At 33.4% G+C, this 24,176-nt stretch overlaps 3 protein-coding genes across 4 annotated transcripts; all 3 read left to right on the top strand.

Annotated features, from left to right (window-relative positions):
- The first annotated feature begins 4,977 nt into the window (after positions 1-4,977).
- On the top strand, positions 4,978-14,885 carry LOC102584225 (TBC1 domain family member 13). The gene is made up of 9 exons (XM_006360892.2): positions 4,978-5,637; positions 6,181-6,273; positions 6,477-6,581; positions 7,445-7,597; positions 10,006-10,104; positions 10,181-10,309; positions 11,684-11,863; positions 13,318-13,434; positions 14,426-14,885. The coding sequence occupies exons 1-9, from the start codon at positions 5,206-5,208 to the stop codon at positions 14,585-14,587; spliced, it is 1,470 nt and encodes a 489-aa protein (XP_006360954.1). The 5' UTR covers positions 4,978-5,205; the 3' UTR covers positions 14,588-14,885.
- A 980-nt stretch (positions 14,886-15,865) lies between these two features.
- LOC102583911 (NHP2-like protein 1) lies at positions 15,866-18,500 on the top strand. Its single transcript, XM_006360891.2, has 5 exons — positions 15,866-15,965; positions 16,104-16,224; positions 16,578-16,681; positions 17,994-18,125; positions 18,216-18,500. Exons 1-5 carry the CDS (start codon positions 15,963-15,965, stop codon positions 18,240-18,242), a joined length of 387 nt encoding a protein of 128 aa, XP_006360953.1. The 5' UTR covers positions 15,866-15,962; the 3' UTR covers positions 18,243-18,500.
- A 2,401-nt stretch (positions 18,501-20,901) lies between these two features.
- LOC102583353 (50S ribosomal protein L13) lies at positions 20,902-24,121 on the top strand. Of its 2 annotated transcripts, none has more exons than XM_006360889.2 (6): positions 20,902-20,983; positions 21,300-21,367; positions 22,414-22,485; positions 23,006-23,172; positions 23,251-23,362; positions 23,539-24,121. In XM_006360889.2, exons 2-6 carry the CDS (start codon positions 21,332-21,334, stop codon positions 23,764-23,766), a joined length of 615 nt encoding a protein of 204 aa, XP_006360951.1. In that variant the 5' UTR covers positions 20,902-20,983; positions 21,300-21,331; the 3' UTR covers positions 23,767-24,121. The 2 variants fall into 2 exon arrangements, with proteins under 2 accessions (XP_006360951.1, XP_006360952.1); XM_006360890.2 differs by having other exon boundaries at positions 20,939-21,037.
- Positions 24,122-24,176: the final 55 nt, after the last annotated feature.

Here is a 24,176-nt window from a genome sequence, read left to right as displayed (position 1 = left end):
CAATCCGTTCTTTTTTTTTAGGCGGTATAAGCTAAGATGACCTTTCAAGATAGTCAAACGGAACAAGTGCTTCTTACGACTATCACCTATGAAACTCGGTGTTGGAAGCTCCTTCAATTCATCTGACTTCATGTCAAAATATATAATTGTAGAATTTCTATTATCGTCCGCCACCTTGTACCAATATACACAACCACCGATGGTAATTCCTTCATATAAATATGATGACCATGAATTAATACTTAATTGTGGGAGAGTTGTTTTTTCCGTCCAGAAGTTTCTAGTAGAATAGATAAGATAAAACAACTTATAGATCAGTATAACGTTACAATCATCGGTGTGGTAGAATCATAACACAACCCATAACCTTGAGGATTATAACACGTCTCGTAAACCCCCACCATTTCGTAATAGTACTAAACCATCATGTGAGCATAAGAGACGAGAGTATTTGAATCCCTTTAGAGGAAAATTGTTATCTTCTATGGCAATTACTCGATTATTTTTCAAGTTAATAAATTTAAATTCATCGTTAATATAACTTTGTAATAAGAAACTTACACGTCCCAACACTTTGGATTGATCAATATGAGCTTTCTTAAATTCTCGACTGAAGATTACATCATCCCATGATATAGATACACATCGAAAACGTAATAACGATTTAACAGGTAATCTACGAAGATAGAGAATAAAATATCACATGAAACATTAATATCACTTATGTGACATTACGTCTGCTATTGGAGAAGAATGACTTTCGTTAGGGTTTATTTAATTATTTATATGATTTATGTGTATAAAATAAAATTTCAAGACTCCTTGTTATGAGCAAAAAGGATTCTTTTAATAGAGGAATATAGCAAATTATAGTATATATATTTATTTACCTAAATTTATTGTTTTAATTTACTTCCATAAATTAATAAGAGTTGGTATATTATATTAGTGAAAAAGAAAAAAAAAGCATATAATTTGTTTTATTTTTGGCATTTGGTAAATTGTGAATTGGCTTATGCAATATATTCATAATACATAGAAATATAGTTTCTTGTCTTTCGATTTCTGTTCTTGATACTATCTATTGTATCTCGTACTTTGATTATTGCACTATTTTATTATAGTTATATATATTGTTCATTTTTTCAAAATGTTTTCTAGTACTTTCACTTTTGTTATGTTCTTGATACTATCTATTGTATCTCGTACTTTGATTATTGCACTATTTTATTATAGTTATATATATTGTTCATTTTTTCAAAATGTTTTCTAGTACTTTCACTTTTGTTATGTTCTTGATACTATCTATTGTATCTCGTACTTTGATTATTGCACTATTTTACTATAGTTATATATATTGTTCCTTTTTTCAAAATGTTTTCTCAGTACTTTCACTTTTGTTATTTGATCGATCATTTCAATATTTCCTTAAGTCGAGAGTTTATCAGAATTCGGAAGCAATCTAGTACATACACTCAATTCTTCGTAGATCCTACTTATGAGATTACACCGAATATGTTATTATTTATTTGGTCACAATTTAATAAGCATTTGAACAATATGTGGTACAAGTTTAAAAGAAGAATGTTAAAGTAAGTATTTGCATAGTATCTAAGTAAAATATTATCTATGACACTGATTATAACACTAAAGTAAGAATTGGCACACAATATTATCCATTAAATTTGTATTTGCAATGATATAATTTATTTTCATATCGAGAGATTCAAATTCGAGACCTCTTAATTAAGAATAGAGAAATCTCAACCATCATATCACAATTTATAAGGGTACGTATAAGTTATAAATATAATGGATAAAACATTGTAAACAAAAAGATAAATTTGCAAGTACAACTTTATTTATGAATCAGAAAAAATTACAAAATTAAAGGAACATAATTTGGTTGTTTATTCTAGTTCATGATTTTTGGAAAATATAAACTATCCAAACCTGGATATGGATTATCATACTCATATCCAATATTATAATTCAATATAAATTCTTTGACAACATTTTGTTGTTTAGGGTCATAAACGGAAATATGACGATTCGTTGGTCCATGAAAAATAATTTCATCATTCTCTGCGCAACACAAAATACATTTAAGTTTGCAATATTCCGATACTATTTTGAAAAGTTTCATTAACAATTTCCATCCATCATCTTCCATGATCCACATGTCCATTTCTGATTCATCGTTATTTCGTGTGTTGTAATGTATGTCGTAAAAGCAAAGACGATCTTTAAAAGTAACCAAACAGAAAATGTGCTCGTTATAATCATCACTTACGAAATTCGATACTGAAAGCTCCTTCAGCTCATCTGACTTCATGTCAAAACATATAATTGTAGAATTTATTCCATGACTCGGAAGTATGGACCAATATGCGCAACCACCGGTGGCAATTCCCTCGCATAAATACGACCATGAATTATTAGTTGCTCGTGGAAGAGTTGTTTTTTTTCATCCAAAAGGTCCTAGTAGAGTAGACAAAATAACACGATTTATAGATCAATATAACTTTGCAATCATCAGTGGTAGGATCATAACACAACCCATAACATTGAGGATCATAAGACATCTCATGACCACGAGGAAGTGTGGAGATGTTCATTTATGGACATGATGCAAGCTTTAGGCATTGTCTAGTCGATGGATTCCATAAAATAAATGTTTTGTAATAATTATCCCCATCGTTCTGTAATAGTACCAAGCCATCATGTGAGCATACGATACGAGAGTATTTGTATCCCTTTAGTGGAACTTGTTGCCCTTCTATGGAAATTAGTCGATTCCTTTCCAAATTTATAAATTTGAATTCATCGTTAATATGGTTCAGTAATAAAAAATTTATACGTCCCAAAGCTTTGGATTGATTGATGTGAGCCTTTTTAAATTCTCTATCGGAGATGATATCACTCCACAAAATAGAAACAGATCAAAAACGTAATAAAGATTTAACGGATAGTTTAATCAGGATGGAGACTCCGATATCATATGAAACATTAACATCAGACTTATGTGAATCCTTTGACATTATGTCTGCTATTGGAGAAAAGTGGCTTTCTTTAAGGGTTTATTTTATTATTTATATGATTTATGTGTATAAAATAAAATTTAATACTTGTTGTTGTGAACAAAAAGGATTTTTGTTTCCCTATTAAATAGAGGGAAATAGCTAATTATAGTATATATATTTGTTTACCTAAATTTATTATTTTGCTTTCATAAATTAATATGAGTTGGTATACTATTTTTGTGGGAAAAAAAGAAAAAATAATATATATAATAGTTAAATTTATTAAAAGGAACCTATAGTTAAATTTATTTAAAGATTTAAAACAATAAATCAAATTGTACCTTTTTAAGCTTATTTACATGGTCAATCTCATACAAATAAAGAAGGGCAAATTACAGAAATCACATACTTTTAAAGCAAAATTACAATCTATCCCTTAAAAAATTTATAATTACAGAAATCTCTCAAACTGATACAATAATATAAGCGCTGATACATTAATTTGATGCGCGAGATACATTAATCGTTAAGTAAAATACATTACATTTTATACATGATACACTAATCTGATGTGCGAGATACACTAATCTAATGCGCTGATACATTAATCTGATGCGCGAGATACAATAATCTGATGCGTGAAAATGAGGGATTTTGGAGATTTGTAAAACTTATAGGGGATAATGGTAGTAAGTAAACTAAAATGTGGATTTCTGTAATTAATCCAATAAAGAATTAAAATTACTTACTTACTCTCATAGTACATTGACTAGTGAGTAATTTCTGAACAAGAACCATCAATGATACCACAAAAATATATAAATATTTTTATAGTATCATTGACTAATGAGTAATTTCTGAACAAAAAACCTTAATGATACCAATACGTTAAACGAAATTATCAGTCTTAATGATACCAATACAATATATGATACTGCTTTAGTATCAGTTAAGCAAAATTATCAGCCTTAATGATATCAATACAATATATGATACTGATTTAGTATCAGTTAAGCGAAATTAGTTGAGGGGTATATAGTGTAATTATTTAGTGGGATATGAATATAAAATGGTATATGTTTGTAATTATTTTGTTTTTATGGGGTATTTTCTTAGTTTTCCCGAAAAAATAATCGCTTAAATTAAGACATAGGAGAAAAGTGTTATACTACATTATTCATAATAATATACCTTGCATTATCATAGATAAGGACATTTGTGGTCAACTTGGATCGGTTATTGATTAAAATAAAAATCAAACCAATCTAGTCGGCCTTTTAAATTTCTAAAACAAAACCAAATCAAACGAAAAAAAATAACCGTCAATTTGGTTCAGTTTTTCTGTTTATTTGATTTGAAAGTAATATTTTTTTAGGACGTACGTATCTCGATAGACACAAACACCTAACACATGAACAATCCACAAAAAAACTACTGTCGGTTCAATTAAGCAATATTAGAGTTATCATTATATGAACAAAGTGATTTAATTAAGAGAAAGTGTATCTATTTTATGTGAGGTATGGTAGGTAAAAGTGGAATTGTTTGGTGGTTTGGATGGTGGTTCTGATGATGAACTGGTCGGAAATGATGGTTTTGGGTAAAGATGAAGATGAAGATGAATAGGTTATATGATTAGGTGAGTCGGATAGGGTTAAAATTGGATAGTATAAGTAAAATTGGGTCATTTTTGTTTATTTGAGATTTTCCATCCAATTGAGGGGTACATGTGATAGGTTTGTAGACGACGACGACGAGGGAAAGAATAACTTCATTTTATCGGTAAGCGCATAATCAACTAATAAATCAAAATTGAGAGTATTTTTGATACTTTTCACAAATTTAAATTAGTTGGACTATAATACGCATATTTATTGAAATTTGAAGCAATAATCGCAAAAGTTCATTTCCCCATGTGACTTTCACGTGACCACTACATATCTACCTGGCAACTTCTTCTTTCTTTTTCTCTCTCCTCTTTTTCTCTCTCTAAAACGCTGATCACCTACGATGTTCCCACGACTTCTCTTCCTATTACTACAATGACACCTCGCCGGAGTATCAGCACCGCCGGCGTTCAATCCTACCGTATCTGCCGGATTCACTTATTCAGCCACCGTATGCTCCGCCGTCGCTTCAATTCTTCATTCCAATTCCGTTTTTAAAAATTAAGCCCTACGATATGGTTAACAAACGCGTTCCCGATTGGCTCAACAGCTCACTTTGGTCGTCTCCTGGACCACAACCTTCAGTTCAATCTACATCTTCATCGCCGACGCCGTTAAATGAGGATGACGACCGGTCTACACGTTCAGCTACTAAATCATCCACTGTTACTGTTAACGCCATTAAAGCTGGTAGTTCGGCTAGTGACGGAGATTTTACGGTGGAACGGCCTGGTTCAATGACTGCAGCCCCGGCCGTGATTAGAGCGGAGACTAGGCACGTGCCTACACGCGCTAAAGCGGAAATTAGAGATCCTTTGAGTAGTACTAATTATCATAGTGATGATGAAAATGGGAGTTCCGCTAGTAGTACAACGACGTCTGCATCTGCTGCAGCAGCTATTTCGTCAGCTGAGGATATTTCTCGTCAGGCTCAGCTTTGTCAAGAGGTTAATTCGATGTTTTGTTGTTTATTTGTTGGTTTATACCTATCTATGGTATCTAAATTGCATGTGGTTTTGTGTAAATTCGTCTTACTACTGTCTGGAATTAATGTTATCTTGTTGCTTGAGTGCTTAAAAAGTCCCCAAATTTATTGAACGTTTGAGCAAGACAAGGCTAAGTGGAACAGAATAGATAGTGAGATATCATCTAGTTAATCCAAATTAGCTTGGGATTGAAGCATAGATGTTGTTATTGGTGTTGTTGTTTTAGAGAAAAGGAAAAGTAATCGTTTTTGTTTGAAACATATGTGGATATTAATTGGAAAGGTAATTCTTTGTCATATGATAACCGAACACTGATTATGATTAATGAAACTGATTTATTTGGAAGTAATGATTTAATTTGAGAAAGAAAATCAAACCAAACTGACTATAATCCTAATATAAGCAGCTCATTTCGGGATATTGAAGTTCCATTGTATGGTGGTTTTCCATTCTTGTTAAATAGAGTATTCATCAGCTTTTTCTCTTTTCATTTTTTAAATTTAGTTGTCAAGAAAGATTATAAACATGGGAGAAGTCAGGAGGCTAGCATCACAAGGGATACCAGATGGAGCTGGCATTCGTGCTACAGTGTGGAAGGTATAAGATTTGCTCGTCGAGACTTAATTTACGCTGACCCATATTCCGGACTTAATACTCCTCTGCTCATTTCTGTGGAATGTGTCTGACCGTGCAATTAGTGTAACCTCTTATCCAAACGTTTTGTTGATAGGAAAAGGTTTTACCTTGGATGAGTCTCAGTGTATAGTTTCTTTCATCCTAATTGCATGTACTTTGTGCAGCTGCTATTGGGATATTTGCCAACCGAGAAAGCACTATGGCCAACAGAGTTAGTTAAAAAGAGGTCTCAATACAAGCATTTTAAAGAGGAGCTTTTGGTGAATCCTGTAAGTTCAAAACTTGTTGCTAATGCAATGATTACAGTCAAACGCGTTAATGTTATTTTTACTAGTTTCTTAAATGTTGTTCTACCGTTTGTCGGTATGAAAGAAGATGCTTTGCTAATTGGAACTGTTACAATTCTGTATATCTGAAACTATGGCTGCAAAGTTTATCCTTGGCATGATGTTATTGATGAAAGTCATGTTGTTGATCCGTTGATACTTGCACTTCTTGCAAGTTCTCAGAGTTTTTGGTTCTGTAACAATAAGGGCAAGCTATTTGACATTTCTTCCATGTTGACACATCCTCTACTTGACTTTTATAAATTTTAGATCCTGTGTGAGAAGAGAAAATATCCACATATACCAACTGAATAAAAATTAATGTTCCAGGTAAAACGACATCTTGTTGAATGATTTATTTTAGTGTTTTCTTTCTTTTTTTGGGTCGTTGAACCCTTGCAATAGACATGTTAGACAGATAAGCTTAGCTAGAAAATGTTATGTATCTTTTTCTTGTACAGATATCACATTGATCGTGTTAATTGCCCCCATGATATTGTTTGGTAGTCCATACTAGAAAAAAACTCTGCCGTGAAATTGACTCAGCGAGTTGGGGGTTAAATTGGAAAACATGATAGAAGCTCTCTCATGGATCAGAATTATGTATGCTATTTGGGTGTTATTGTTAAAGCATACATTGTATCTTCAGCACTTTCTTGGTTCTTTTGTGAAGGCTTACCTATATAAAAAAGGGGTGTTATATATCTGGTGGATTTACTTATCAAAATAAATGTGGTAAATTACATGAACTTGAGCATTGCTTGTTTTCAAATGTTCGGTGTCTGAATGTTAATATGGCTAGGCAGTCGGAGATTACGAGGAAGTTGGAGAAGTCGGTAATTCTTGACGATGAAGGAACAGTGATAGAGGACAAGGGTGCACTCCCAAGATCAGAGATACCTCAAGGAGAGCATCCTTTAAGCCTTGGGAAGAATAGCATATGGAATCAGTTCTTCCAGGTACAATATTTATTCTTCTTGTTCTTTAAAATCTTTCACCGCAATGTTTACATGGAGTTCCTTTTAGATCATAACTGAGGGCTGTATGTTATCACCAGATGGTTGCGTTTTTGTAATCAAATTTATACATCCTTTTTTATTTATTTATTCCTATAGACGTTCCTCCTAAGGTTTTTAACTCTCACTGATTATACAATTCATTATTAGTGTGGTCGTTATCAGGGGCGGCTCTAAGGCTTGGCCAGTGAGGCCATTGCCTTGGGCCTCAAAAATTTGAAGGCCCCAAATTTGTTTAAAATTATTATTATTAATTTTATTATATATTAATATAATTTATATAAATAAAATTGTTATTGGATATTTTTTATTATTATTTGTTTGACAGTATTTGATATATTTGTTTTAACTTTCAATTTTAAATTTTATCCTTTTTATATAGGAACTAAGTTATATATATCAATAACATAATGAATTTTTTTCAATCTTTTCTTAAAACTACGTGAACACAAAAAGTATTCATGCACAAAATTTCCTTTTCGTTTTAATTTAATATATTATATGAAAATTTTATAATTTGTTTTAGATGTTCACCAATGAATGCTACTTAATGGAATGAATTATATCATTTAAAAAAAATTATATCATTTAAATTGATCAGAAATTTGGATATTTTTGTTACTATCCATGCTCAAAACTTCAACTATTAAGTTATGTATGTTCTTTTCTTTTTCTTATTTGTGATTAGAGATGTCAAAAAGGGTCGGCCCAGCCCCACCCGGTCCAAGCCTCGTGGGCCAAGGAATTTGAAGGGCTAGGACGGGCCGGCCCTTCATTTGGTAGGGCCTGAAAATGCTCAACCCAACCCAACCCTACAAGGGCCGAGGGTTGGGGCGGGCTAGCCCTTTTGTTTTTCTTTTGTAATTTTTTTTTCTTTTCAAACTTATAATTCTATAACATTAAGAAAATGAGAAGATTTTCAAATCAAATATGACAAACAATGGTGTTGTTTCAATAACACTAGCAAAAATCTAGTGTAATTAGCATGTATCTCGCATACGAGATAAGCGAGTGAGATAAGAAAGTGACAAACAAGATGGGAGGGAGGCGAGGGCACGAGATTTGTATATGTATCCTAGATACATGCGAATCTACTTGGACAGAGTATATCTAAAACAAATTAACCTAATTTTGAGTCCATATATTTTTTTTTGTCTCAAAAAATATATGGACTCAAAATTAGGTTAATTTGTTTTAGATATACTCTGTCCAAGTAGATTCGCATGTATCTAGGATATATATAATCTAGGTTAATTTTGAGTCCATATATTTCGAGATACATATATCCGGTATGAAGATTCATAATATTACAACATAGCGTGTATTCAAATAATTAGATTATATACCAGTGAGATTATTGTAAATTACTCTTAAATAAAAAGTTTTGGCCCATGGGCCGACCCCAGCCCATCCCCGATCAAACCTCAAAGGCTAAGGGCTTATATGGGTCAGGCTTATAAGCCTTAGTTTTAAATGGGCTTGAAAAATCATATCCCAACCCTATCCCAATAACGGGTAGGGTTGGGCCGGCCCCATGGGCTAAGCCCATTTTGACGACTCTATTTGTGATGATAGCCAAATTAAAATTTCAATTTGAGTTTTGAAGCTTAACATCCATCACTTTTATTTTTTGTACTCTTCTTCCTTTCTTTTTTTTTTTTTTGTGTGAAATTTGATATTTGTTGTCTTAAATGATTAGATTTTCTTGTTAGTGTATAAATTTTATAAAATAAATTTAAGGGCCTCTTAATATGATTTTGCCTTAGGCCACGAGATCTGTTGAGCCGCCCCTGGTCATGATGGGCTCAAATGAGGGAAATGGATCAATTGCTTCTGAAAACATCCTTCTCTTTTATTCTATAGAGAATTAGAATTGCGAGTTGATAGTGGGATTGCCTGGGATTCGAAACTGGAGCTAGTTGGATGGAGTAGATTAGTTCCTTGCTAAATTAAATAAACAAGTAATGACCCCTCCCTAAGCCGCAAGAGAGAAATCAAAAGCGCCAGATGAGGAACCCTTTCCCCCTGTCACATGTGGCCAAGGGGCAGGCAACAGAAACTCAGATAAATATTTGATATAATCTGAAGGAACCGCCCCCCCCCCCCCCTCTTTCTTTTCCTTTCCTGCGCTAGGTAACTGTTTACCCAAGGCAAGAATGTTCTGCTTTGTGGAGTCAACCCGTGTTCTGCTTTTTGTTTGTCTTGAAGCTGTTGTCAAGTACTGTTGGTACATTACACCGGATAACTGTTAACATCAATGTATCTTCCAACATGAAGTGTCTACCTCCAATTATCTGACAGTTGTATAAGATTGAAGTGACTACTAATTCTTCTATGCGATTTGCTTCTAGGACACGGAAATAATTGAACAGATAGATCGAGATGTCAAGCGCACACATCCAGACCTGCACTTTTTCTCTGGGGACACACCATTTGCAAAATCTAACCAGGTAAATTCTAGCCTTTTGACTTGAGAGTTGGTACAAATTTCTGTTGATCACCTAATAGTGTATCTTGTGTTATCAGGATTCTCTGAGGAATATACTCATTATTTTTGCCAAACTCAATCCTGGTATAAGATACGTGCAAGGGATGAATGAAGTATTGGCTCCACTTTTCTATGTATTCAGGAACGATCCCAATGAGGAAAATGCAGTAAGTGATGCCTTGATGCTGGACTATATTTGCATTAGCTATGTTTTGCAGATTGTAACTTTAGACACATAACAGCTTTGTGACCAAAGAATTCCTAAATATGTTGGGAGCAATGCTCTGAATTCTGTTTTGCTTCAGCTTTACCACTGTTGATGTCAACAACCCATTCTAAGCACATGTCCTCCTTTCTTTTTGTTTGCTTGTCTTCTATTTTCTTCTTCATAAGGGCTTTACTGTAGCAATACTTTGGCTAGTAACACTATTTCCATTGTCAAAACGTATGTTTAGAGACTCATATTTGTTTCAAATGAAGACTTATGTGGATATGAGAAAGTTACACTTCCCTAAAAGGCCAATAACATGTCGTTGGAGAGGACATGCCAAAACTACCTTGATATTGATCCATTTCCCTTTATTATGTTATTATTGCATTATTCCCTGATTAAAGCCATCCCAATATTTCTTCCCTAACTTGATCAATACCTAAGAAAATTTGATTGCAAAATTATAGCTTTCATTACCTAAATAGTTTCATATTTCAAGATGTACCTCCCCTTACCACATTAAGAAAATGGAAATATGCATATTAGTGTCTCTCGGGGATGGTTGAGTAGTTGAGGCATAGAGTAACAACCTGGAGATCTTAGGTTTGAATTCCATCTATGTCAATTAGTTGGGTTGGTTTGAAAAAGTTGAATAGCTGAATTTGAAACTCAGTTTTTCTATTTTTTGAAGAAGTGTTTGTTTGTTGCTTTTGAGTTTTGCCACAAAAAAAAAAGGAGGAACGAATTATCAAATCTTTCAAAAAGTCGAAACACCATCCTTGTGTAACCAACTAATCAAAGTCTTACTCATGTAAATGGTAAGCAAAACACTTTATTTACTCCTTACCTTCTCAGATACGTTTCTAATACTTCGTAGTTCGTATTGACTTCTAATTTGTTTATCAACATCTCCTTTCGTGTAAGTGGTGCAAACACACTCTTGAATCCTGCCCTATCTCCTAGGCTAATGTTACAAGATATCAGTTATTCACTATTAGATCTTGTTGATACCAACTAATCGTGTGTTTTTCAAACAATGAAAATGAATATAGTTTTTGAGTGTTTTGAAAGATTCAGATTAGATATCTTCACTGTGCAACATTTTTTTGAGCGAAATAAAAATATAAGTTTCAAACCCAAGTCATATTTTTTCCGACAAATACTACCTTAATGTAAGCCTGTCTGCTACATCCTTGTTGGGCAGGCACATGTTGAGATAAATGATGATTACATCTGTACAAGTTAATTCTTTCAGCTTTTTTCTGGATTCAAGTGTCAAATGTTTACAAGTTCAGCTCTGTTTATCATTTTCGATTTGCAAGCTATGCAGGCATCTGCAGAAGCAGACACTTTCTTCTGCTTCGTGGAGCTATTGAGTGGATTTCGTGATCATTTTTGTCAGCAACTTGACAATAGTGTTGTTGGAATTCGTTCTACAATTACAAAGTTATCACAATTTCTGAAAGAACATGATGAGGAGCTCTGGCGGCATCTTGAAATGACAACCAAAGTAAGATCTCTTTTATGAATGAAAATACTTTTACTTGATCAAAAAAGAAAAGTAAGATCTCTTTTATGCTTAACTTTAGCTAGCTGCATTTGTTACCATGACTAAAAATGTCTGCTTTATTACTCTCTGATTGGTAATTATGCAACCTGCAAAATTACACCACCTAGTGACATATATATCATTTGGATTGCTTAGAGGATGATGAATGTAATTCTAACTTATTGTTAGAAGCCTCAATGCCAACAATAAGTGTAATCTCTTTTGATTTGCATCTTCTCGATGCCTTTAATGACGACTTCTTACTTCATTAAGAAAAAAATCTTCCCCCAAGGCCTAGCTCGAGTGGCAAAAAGTGGAGGATTTGTGGCTTAGGTCGCAGGTTCAAGTCCCACACCATGCAAAGCGAAGCCCGGTATTTAAGTGGAGACGGGTAGAGGGGCGGGCCCATTATCCACCGAGTTTAGAAGGCTGTGATTGGTCCAAAGGGCGGGTCACAGATGGATTTCTCGGTTATCAAAAAATAAAAATAAAAGTCTGAATGCCAACAAAGTAATAATATCAGGTTGTACATTCACATTTTAACATTTGAACATTGATTTGTTAACTATTAAAAGAAGATGCAGAAGTTAAGGACTTGTCAACCTAAAGATTACTTGTTTACGGCACCTTAGTTTGAATTGAAGGTGACTGCCTAAACCTAGGAGAACTCACATTTAAGCTCAATCCTTCCATGAACACACGTTAACCTTGTTCACTAGTGAAACATTTCCTTCAAAATTAAAATGAACCATCATTCTGCTTCATCAAAGTTTCTTGCACCTTTTAGACATTCTGGGAAACTAACCTGACATGAGAAGAATTGATTCAAATGTATCTTTGTTGTTTGTCTTGTTGATGCATCATGTATTCACTATTGAAGCAACTGGTAACCTTCCACCTCTATTAATAGGATTTGGTGGCCTAAATGTTGCATGCATGTCTAATTTAAATCTCTATATCCCGATAGGCAGGGGCGGAAGCAGTAGGGCCCCCTTCGGTGAAAAATTACACTGTTTGTACATGGTTAAAATTATTTTTTATGTATATATAGTAGATGTTGAACTCCCTTCGGCTTTTTCTTGTGTTTACTTCTTCATATTTTGAATCCCCTTAGTGAAAATCCTGGCTTTGCCATTGCTGATTGGGCTGTGCTTTTTAGGCAACTGTTTTATGCCCCATAGGTGTGTGCCTGTGCATGTGACAAGACATCGGTATTTTTGTGTAGTTCCTTTGGCAATTGTTGCTTTTACTATTTTACTTGCATATGAGTGATGAAAAACTGACTTCTTTATAATTACCAATTTCAAAAATAAATAAAAATAACTGACTTCTCTTGTTTCTGCCTTCACTTGATGATGTCATAGTTAGTACTTTGTTATTAGTGATTTTTATGTGCCTGATGTCGGGTGCAACAGGTGAATCCACAGTTCTACGCATTCAGATGGATAACACTTTTGCTAACACAAGAATTCAACTTCCCGGACAGTCTGCTTATATGGGACACACTACTAAGTGATCCTGAAGGACCTCTGGTAAGACATCCTAGAAGTAATGAACTTTTGTAGCTATATAGCTTGGATAAGAACTTTTTTTGCATGAACTGATAGCTTCCTTAATTATCTTCATTTCAATTAGTTGGGACTAAGATTGAGGCTTAGTCATGTTGCTACCCTTACCTTAGGTCTTCTTGCTGAGTTTGATTTGTATGTCAGTAAAAAAAAGGTACAGAATTTTTGGTGTTTGAGAACCCCATATCTTCTGAGAAGACGAATTATTTAGTGTTGGAATGAAACTGGTCAAACCAAGCAGAGTGGATGTTGAGGATTCCTACAGCCAGCCTTTATTTTTTAAAAGGAGGATTCCTACTGCTGACTTCACCTAGTTTGGGATAGAGGTGGAGTTATTGTTGTCTGCTAGTATATTTTTTGGTTTATTTCCTTTGTGATGTGTGGACATGTTATCGGAAAAGAGAGGAATTTGAAAATCCCGGATTTGATGGTATGCCTCAATTGTCAGACTCAAAACACAAAGAGATGGTCATGTAGCAGTGTGGTTGGGGTCCCTATCCACATGGTACAATGCAGGGTGGGGATGGGAAAATGTTTTTAGGGGCAGTTGAGGGGAATTTAAATTTTCAACCAAAAGGCTTCAATTTGCAAGGAATCTGCCATTCTGCCTGTTATTGCATTTGTAAAGCTGGTGATTCCACAAATCATGGGACTTTCATGTCTGCTGTATGTCTTTTGCCATCATGATTTGAACTAAAAGAACTTACGAGTGTCTGACAGAAGTACAAAACCAATACTTTATAGCATCTTGAACATTTACAAGGTTATGTTTCGTGGGTTCAGTGTGGTCAGGTCGTCACAGTGTGTTTGGGGTGGTTTGCTTGAAGTGAAGAGAGAAAGGAATAGGGAGGAGGTTGTGCAACCCTGAGGCTGTGAGTTTAGAACTGCACCCCTAGGGATTTCTCAGTTATAAAAAAGAGAAGTAGGAATACTCAAAATTTTCTTTAACTTGCAGGAAACGCTGCTTCGAGTCTGCTGTGCTATGTTAATTATTGTGCGGAGGCGTCTACTTGCTGGGGATTTCACTTCTAATTTGAAGCTACTTCAAAATTATCCATCCACAAATATCAGTCACCTCCTCTACGTAGCTAACAAACTACGCGTTAAATCAGTCTAAAACTGTCGAGCAGAAAAGAGATTTTGGTTGTCCAGTCTAATTCTTTGTATTTCTTGGTATTGTCATGTAAATGTCTCGTCAATTCAGTAGTAGGCATCTGCAAACTCCCTCCCCCTCTCTTCCCTTCTCTCCCAATCGTTCGTCTTACATTTTGCTGTCAGTAGATTGGAATAGAAACGTATGGTTTGTTCTCGTGTTTATGGTGATCAGTGAGTGTTAAAAGCTGTTGTTTTTGGCTTTGGAAATATTTATTGTATTCTCAAATGCATTCCTCACAAAGAAATGTGCACAATTTCAACTCTGTTGGTGTGAATATACACATTTTTCCTCATAGAAGAAGCATATACTCCAGAGAGAATGATCAATTATTGGCAAATTTGAATACCTGTTTTTTTACCAGAATGCTTGACTATCAAATAAAAAGTGATCCATAATTCAAATGTTAGAAACAGATCAAAAGTGTCCCTAGAGCACTAATTGTCCTTTTTTCTTTTTGCTAAATTGGTACACTTTCACTCGTGATCTTAATAATGTCAACTTTTAACAAAAATCACAAAATTTACATGCAATTTTTTTTCAATCAATAAAAGTTTTCCTTTTTCGTTAAACACCTTGTCATCAATAATTTTAATATCATAACTTTACCGCTAAAGAATAATTTTTATTTACGATTACTCATTATTTATCCATGAATGTCACACACAACAAAAAGTAATACAAATGCTAAATAAATAATTCTTTGATACTAGATAAAAGATTATGAAAGAATTAACATAAGAAGTTTGATACTACTGTCACAACGCTTCATGAGTAATTTGAGAATAAATATAATCACTTACCAACTTATATTTAGAAGAGTATCCTAAAATTTATTTTATATCTATCCTTTTTCATTTCAACATAAATAAAATTCAATTTTTTTTTCTAAATTAGCTTCAGAGTCTTCCTCATTCATGGACAAACGAATGAACTATTCAACCCGATCGCATGGCCAAACAAACTTTTTTTTTTCTCCCATCTGGTATCTGGTACTCACATTGAAGTCTGATTAAATTTGGATTCGCGCCGAAAAGTCTTACATTAAAACTCTCCTTAACAAAGGTGACTCTGTAATCAAGGAGGCTCGAACCTGAGACCTCTGGGTTAAGGATGAAATAGTACTTACTACTCCACCGCAACCCTTATTAGTAAACCGACCCTAAATAACTTTTTTTTTTAAACATTTGAAAAGAAAAACAATAAAAAAAAACATGTGAACAAATAAAAAAATAGGGATATTTTCTAATTTATAGTCAAAAAATTTCCTCTAAACCCTAGCATTTCACCTAAACCCTAAACTCCTCCTCCTCCACAGTTCTCTCAATCAGCAGCTGCCATGGTTACTTCTCTCTCTCTAATAATTTTGCTTTCAAAGTTGATACTTTTGCTTAGTTTATTGAAATTCTTCATCTTTTTGCTTGATTTTTCTGTTCTAATACACAATTAATTCTGATTGTTTTGCTTTCTGTAATGTTAGGCAACAGAAACTTTGAACCCAAAAGCATATCCGCTTGCTGATTCACAGCTTACAACGACCATAATGGATTTGGTTCAACAAGCTGCTAATTATAAGCAGCTTAAGAAGGGTGCTAATGAAGGTTATTCACTTTTTTACACTTTATATTTAGTCTTTTTATTAATACGTTGCTAATCATTTTTTTATATATACTGCTTAACTAAGATTAAGAAAACTGAGTTGGTTTTGTGGTGGTGGTGGGGAATAAGCCAGAAAGATTGTTACTTGTATTGTTTTGGAACTTTATTATATGGTGTTTTGGTTAATAAGTTAGTGTTTAACTAGAGATGGAGAAAACTGGGTTTGGTTTCATTTCACCCACTAAAAAAATTAGGCATCAAGATTTGATTTTTCCGGGTTTATAAATTGGTAATGTGTTGCTCCTCACTGTAGTGCTTAATTGAAAGAGAAAACTGTGATGTTCTTCTGTTTCAGCTACGAAGACACTAAACAGAGGAATTTCGGAATTCGTTGTCATGGCTGCGGATACTGAGCCCCTTGAAATCCTTCTTCACCTTCCGCTCCTTGCCGAAGATAAGGTGATTTATATTTTGCCTTTTGCTCTTTTCCTCACAAAGTTGTCTTCTTTTTTACCCTTTTTGGTGTTGTGCCTTTTCTTTTTTTAATTGAGTAGTGGATTAAATGGCTCCAATAGTGGTAATGAATACTGAGGGACACTGGTTATTGGCATTTTCAAGGGTTGTGTTTTTTACTCTTTTGTGTTTATAGTGAGGTTATATTGTTCTGATTTCAGACTGTATGGAAAATGGAAACCATGTGTATATTATGCACGTCACCCTTTATAAACTCATCATTTTGAGGAGTTTGTATTAAACGAGAGTCCTGTAGCTGCTTCCTGTTTTATTCTATGATTTGGCTCGTAATATTTCTGCTCCGCTTGAAAATACAACCAAAGCAGCAAGACCAAGCCTGACTAAGCATAGTCTTCCAATGTCTTGGCATTTTCGATCAATTTCATTGCATGGTGTCAAACGTTACCAGTTTTCAGTAGTCATGTTTCTTGGTTCTGACTCAAAAGATTAGGTAGATGCTGCAGTTTATCAGACTTATGTTTCCTGCATATAGAATTTAAAGTTTTTAGGTGTTCTTTAAGGTAAGATCAACAGAAAGAGACTAGTTTTCATTATAATGAGGTAAATTAACTTTGATGTTCACCTAGCATACATCCCATGTGAATACTTTTCTGCTGAACCAAATCCCTGGGAGCAAGTTTTATGGCATTGTTACTCTGCGAATAAACAAAAGAAATGGATAACATATACAAGCTGATGTGTTGACGGTGGATTTAAATTGGAATAAGAAAATCATTCTCTATGATAAGCAAATGTACTTTACTTATGCACGGAGAATGCTTTGGAAGCTAAAAAGGAAAAATATTTTCCTTTGGATTTCCCACTTGTTGTCCGATGATACCTGCACTGGAATCTCGATTAAAGGGGGAAGTGCTACCTACTAGGATTCTTTCCCTACCTAGGGCTCTGAAGGGAGATCTCTACTTAAGAGTGGAGCATCTGTATCTTGTTAGAACTATATAGTTGCAAGGGATGCCATTATCAGTATAAGGGATAAACTGACCTCTTTTACTCAAAAGTTATTTATTTGTCACTTTATGTCTTATATTGTTTCCTAGTTGTGTATATGCATGGTCTTATTTATAGTTATACCTAGAATTTTGTTTTCCTCGAACAACGATTTGAGAATTCATTCATGTCTTTCAACTTTTGGTACACCTACACCAACCTTGCCTCTATTCTGAACTACTGTTTCGTCCTTTGTTTGTTTGGATTCAAATAATGAGTTCTAACGTTTTCTTTTTATCAATTCTTTCAGAATGTGCCGTATGTCTTTGTCCCTTCAAAACAAGCTCTTGGCCGAGCATGTGGTGTTACCCGTCCTGTGATAGCTTGTTCAGTGACGAGCAATGAGGGAAGCCAGTTGAAATCTCAAATACAGCAACTAAAGGTAACATTCCAAATCTTTTTCATCTTTGTCACATCAACAGCCACTTTCCCTTGTGTAAATACTCAAATCGTTGTTTCTCTTCTTATGCAGGATGCCATTGAGAAGCTCCTCATCTAAATGTTGAGCCTTTTGCAGCATGATGAGCCTCAACTTCACTTTTGAGGCTTGGACTGAAGTAGTTGCCGTCCTGTTGGCTCTTTTTTCTAATCGTTGTTTCATTTTTGTTCTTGGATCTTACAATTACTGTTCTAAGAGTACCGATAAACGCATGAAAATTTAATATCAGGTTTACGTTACAGTTATATCTGAGTTTTATTATATCATGTATATCTAGGGGTGTAAATTGTAATGAAGGATCCTCATTGCTTCACCAAATTTTAGGCTCAGTTTTCACCAAACTTTGGTATACTTGGTCTTGGTCTCGATGATTTTCTATTCACAAGATGCATCATAAAAGTTTATGAATTCTCAATTATAAATCTTTACACTGAGTTCTTATGGGAAATTGACAAATGATTTTTTATAAATTGAATTTTATAAATGTAAAATGAAGATCTCTCGTAAAAAAAAGAAAGACAAAACTAAAGATAAATTTGTGAAGAAAATAAAACTAAATCAAGCTATTGGCAGTCACTTAGCCAACAATTAGCATTTGCACATTGGAGTAAAGCTGTTTCTTTTTTAGTTATTCATAAGGTGTTTCCCATTTGATGGGCATCTCAGTTAATCAAAGAATTTAGTCTAAATTCTGTATTTAATGTTGAGTAAAATAAAATAAAAAATACTATCTTTTCGTAAAGATAAAAGAAATAAGTGTATTTCAAAAATAGCCGACAAATAAAATTAAACAGATGGGGTAGTAAAATAATTTCAACAACAAATAAGAAGAGAATAAATTTTACACATAAATCACATTCGTCGAATTTATTTTATGTCTTTCTTTCTCAATTCAATTAATGTTGAATATAAAATAGAAAAAATAATTATCTTATCTTGATATAATAAACGTAATAAATATATTTTAAAAATAGTCGACAAATAAAATTAAACGGAAGGGATAATAAAGTAATTTCAACAACAAATAAGAAGAGACTAAATTTTACACATAAATCGCATTCGGAGAATGCGTTTTATACCTTTCTTTCTCAGCTCAATCAATGTTGAGTATAAAATGAAAAAGATAATTATGTTTTCTTGATAAAATAAAAGTAATAAATATATTTTAAAAATACCTGACAAATAAAATTAAACGAAAAGGTTAATAAAGTAATTTCAACAACAAATAAGAAGAGACTGAATTTTACACATAACTCGCATTCGACGAATGCGTTTTATGCCTGTCGTTCTCTACTCAATCAATGATGATAAAAGTAATAAATAAAAGAAATATATATAGTTGAAAAATAGTCGACAAATAAAATTAAACGGAGGGTAATAAAGTAATTTCAACAACAAATAAAAAGAGACTGAATTTTACACATGAATCACATTCGACGAATGCGTTTTATTCATTTCATTCTCTACTCAATCAATGATGATTATAAAATGAAAAAAATAATTATTTTTTCTTGATATGGTAAAAATAGTTAATAAAAGAAATGTATATGGTTTACAAATAGTCGACAAATAAAATTAATCGGAAGGATTAATAAAGTAATTTCAACAACAAATAAGAAGAGACTGAATTTTACACATAAATCGCATTCGACGAGTGCGTTTTATGCTTTTCATTCTCTGCTCAACTAATGAGGAGTATAAAATAGAAAAAAAATAATATTTTCTTGATATGATAAAAGTAATAAATAAAAGATATATATATATATAGTCTACAAAAAAAATTAAACAGAAGGGTAATAAAGTAATTTCTAAAACAAATAAGAAGAGACTGAATTTTACACATAAATCGCATTCGACGAATGCGTTTTATGCCATTCATTCTCTGCTCAATCAATGATGAATATAAAATGAAAAAAATAATTATCTTTTCTTGATATGATAAAAGTAATAATTAAAAGGAATATATATATATATAGTTTAAAAATAGTCGACAAATAAAATTAAACGGAAGTGGTAATAAAGTAATTTTAACAACAAATAAAAAGAGATTGAATTTTACACATAAATCGCATTTGACAAATGCGTTTTATGCCTTTCATTATCTGCTCAACCAATGATGAGTATAAAATGTTTTTTTTTTTTTTTGTATATGATTAAAGTAATAAATAAAAGAAATATATATAGTTTTAAAATAGTCGACAAATATAATTAAACGGAAGGGGTAATAAAGTATATTCAACAACAAATAAGAAGAGACTGAATTTTACACGTAAATCGCATTCAACGAATGCGTTTTATGCCTTTCATTCTCTGCTCAGTCAATGATGAGTATAAAATGGAAAAATAATTATTTTTGATATGATAAAAGTAATAAATAAAAGAAATATATATATATAGTTTAAAAATAATCGACAAATAAAATTAAACGGAAGTGGTAATAAAGTAATTTTAACAACAAATAAAAAGAGATTGAATTTTACACATAAATCGCATTTGACAAATGCGTTTTATGCCTTTCATTATCTGCTCAACCAATGATGAGTATAAAATGTCAACAAAAAATAAGAAGACACTAAATTTTACACAGAAATCACATTCGACGAATACATTTTATGTCTTTCATTCTCTGTTCAATCAATGTGCTGAGTATATAATGGAATTTTTTAAAATTCAGTAATTTAAATGTGTTAAAATTCAAACATTCAATTTGGGCTCATAACTTATAATCGGCCCATAATAAAAAGAAACTGTGGCCCAAATATTCTTCTTCCCTCTCTCTCATCGAAACTCTTTCTCCCCAGGTACTCCATAACCTTCTTTTTCCAGTTAAACCCTAGCTAACCCTCAGCTATAAGGTGAATTATTTTTTCCTCCATTTTCTTTGAATTGTTGTTAAAATTGTATTTTTCGGACCCTTTTCTACGTTTCCAGTTTTTTTTTTTTTTTTTCTAATTTGGTGAACAGTATGAACATTTGATCCTTGTGAATACTTTTTTTTTCAGATTGTCTTCATAGTATGTTATTTTTGTTTATTTTTTATAGTTGAAGAATTTTCGATATGAGAAGTTGTGAAATGTGATCTTCTTTTTGACAATGTGAAATTGGGTTGTTTTGTAGTGTGAAAAGAGGAACTGATTATTGGAGTGAAGATGGTGATGGGTCAGCCATTTAGTGGCAACATGAAGGCAAGCTCCTTTTTATCACTTTGTTGTTTTATAGAGCTTTGATTATTATGTAGCAGGTTTCAGTATTGCAGTTGTTAATGGACTGTTTGTATTATAGAGTTTTAGAGATATTTGTGCTTTTATGAAATGTATGGACTATTGGAAACAGCTTATCTACCTCCCAAGGTAGGGGTAAGATTAGTGTACGCTCTACCCTTGCCAACCCCACTTGTGGGATTACATTGGGTATGTTGTTGTTGTATGGACTAAGATCAAGCGAAGATACTATTTTTATTTGCTTAAATTAGGTTAAAAATACTATCTTTTACTTGTTGAATCTATTCATGCGGTAGTACTTTCATTTTTTCCTTCCTTTTTGGTTGAAGCTGTTTCGGGACTGGCTTGAATGCTTGATGAAAACTAAAGGAAACGAAAAAGAAAGGTTTTTGGGTTCTGTTGAGATGTACTGTTTTGGTATGCTCCTCGATTGTGATAAGCTGCCCATTATCTTTAGTGATTGTGTCTTACATATTACACCAAAAAGTTTCCATTTGACATAAATGTAGTATCTTAAGATTTCAAATTTACATAAAGTTACTTAAAGCTCTACCTTTGTCTAGTTGGGGAAGGGGTGGGGGTGGGAGGGTAAGATTATTTCCTCAAGACTATGAAACTAAGTGCTTCTGAAATTAAGAACATACCTCTGAAAGAAACTGTCTGATTTCCGGATAACCAAAAACTTAACCTTATTATTTCAAATGATGAAGTCGATGATGTGGAAGCCAGATCAGTCTATACCCAACCACACTTTGAGGTAAAGAAATAATTTCTGAGTTTGGTCAGTCAAGGAAATTGTACCTAGGATAGCTTTGTTTAGACTGACTATCCCTCAGAGACTTGCATAATTTGACATTACGGGAAGTGTTGTTATCTGTAACTTTTGGACCATTTAATATTAAGAAGTTTCATTTCATGTCATGATTTATTTTCCTTTTGGCCCGTTCTACTATTTAAGATATTTGCTTCTGCTTCATGACTGCTAAAATTTTATTTTTTTGATGTTGCAGAAAGCTCTTGCTGGCATAAAACGTATCAATTTGGAAGGTCTGAGATGGAGAGTGTTTGATGCCAAAGGCCAGGTTGGAATGCCCTTGACTTTTGTAATTATCTAATTAAAAAAAAAAAGGAAAACAAATATCTCGGTGGAAAAGGTTAGTTTGACATGATAAGGAATGGCATGCAAATGTCTATTTCCTTTTTCTTTCCTTTTGACTTATGTGTTCCTCTATTCTGGGAAGTGAATGTGTTATTGCCTTATTGGGGATTTATGATGGAGTTCAAGGATGAGTGTATATAAAATGTCATAAGTTGAATACTCATAGTTCTGATAATGAAGTTCCACGGTTTGTACTGACTCTGAAAAAAATGGAAGTTCCAAGGCTTGTTGTACTGCTCTACATTACTATACTAGTTGTCGATTGAGAATCTTTCTTATTTCTTTTCTTTTCTTTTCATATGATCCATCTTCCTCCATTCAATATCTAGCAATGAGATGATATTGAACAGCGGTCTTTGCTCGAAAACTACACATGCTATATTTCTTGAAAATCAATGTAGACCTGTTTTCTAGCTAATAATAGCTAACTTCCTGATATATAGGTCCTGGGAAGGCTAGCATCACAGATATCAACTGTGATTCAAGGAAAAGATAAACCAACGTACGCACCTCACCGTGAAGAAGGTGATATGTGCATTGTGCTCAATGCAAAGGACATTTGCGTCACTGGGAGAAAACTCACGGATAAGTTCTATCGATGGCACACTGGGTAAGTGTAACTGAATATAGCTTACAAGCATAACCTGCAGGACTCTTTGTAATTATTTTTTCTTGAACAACTTTATAGTTACATAGGCCACCTCAAGGAGAGGAGTCTGAAAGACCAGATGGCTAAGGATCCAACAGAAGTTATTCGCAAAGCTGTCCTGCGAATGCTGCCAAGAAATAAGTTGCGTGATGTAAGTAATTCGCTTTGTATATCTGTTTATGTCCTCCTTCCTTTTTACTTGTAGCAACTGTGATGTTAAAATTAAACAATTCATCTGCGAAGTTACAAATTTTTCTTCGTTTAGCAATAAGTTAACTTCTGTCAATTGTTTCTGTCTTTATACCAATACTTTTCTTTGTTATATAGGATAGAGATCGGAAATTGAGGATTTTTACCAATGATGAGCACCCTTTTGCTGACAGACCTCTAGAGTCGTATGTGATGCCTCCTAGACAAGTTCGTGAACTGCGCCCTCGTACAAGGCGAGCCATGATTCGAGCTGATAAGAAAGCTGAACAACAGCAACAAGGTACAAACAATACAAGTAAAAGAAAAAAGAACAAGGATGTGGAAGAAGAAGCAGTGAGCACATGATACACATAAATTTCGAGTTCAGGCTCTATTTTCCAGCCATAACGCGCTCTTGGCGTGGCTACCAAGATGATTGAAAATTTCCTAGTACCATATTATGAGCTTGGAATTTGTTTACATGTATTTGTCTTTCACTTCTCTCTGATGTTATATTTGACTGGAGATGAACCAGGATAGATGATACACTTGAGCATTATTATTGCCATATGATGCACCAATAATCTCTTCTTTCTAAGCTCTAGTTAGTATGTTATTTCATATATAACTACTATAGTTAGTAGAGAATGTTTAAACTAATTATATGTATTCAATATTGACAATTCTAGTTTCTTTAGTCAAGCAAAGCCTTTCTTATTAACTTGCACAACATTAGCAGTTGTTACATGTTTGCATATTTTTCATCTGGTGTCTGG

Source organism: Solanum tuberosum, unplaced genomic scaffold, assembly GCF_000226075.1.
Source record: "Solanum tuberosum cultivar DM 1-3 516 R44 unplaced genomic scaffold, SolTub_3.0 scf00339, whole genome shotgun sequence".
Lineage (NCBI taxonomy): Eukaryota > Viridiplantae > Streptophyta > Magnoliopsida > Solanales > Solanaceae > Solanum > Solanum tuberosum.
The sequence above is the reverse complement of the archived record's forward strand: the minus strand, read 5'-3'. Positions and strand labels throughout refer to the sequence as shown.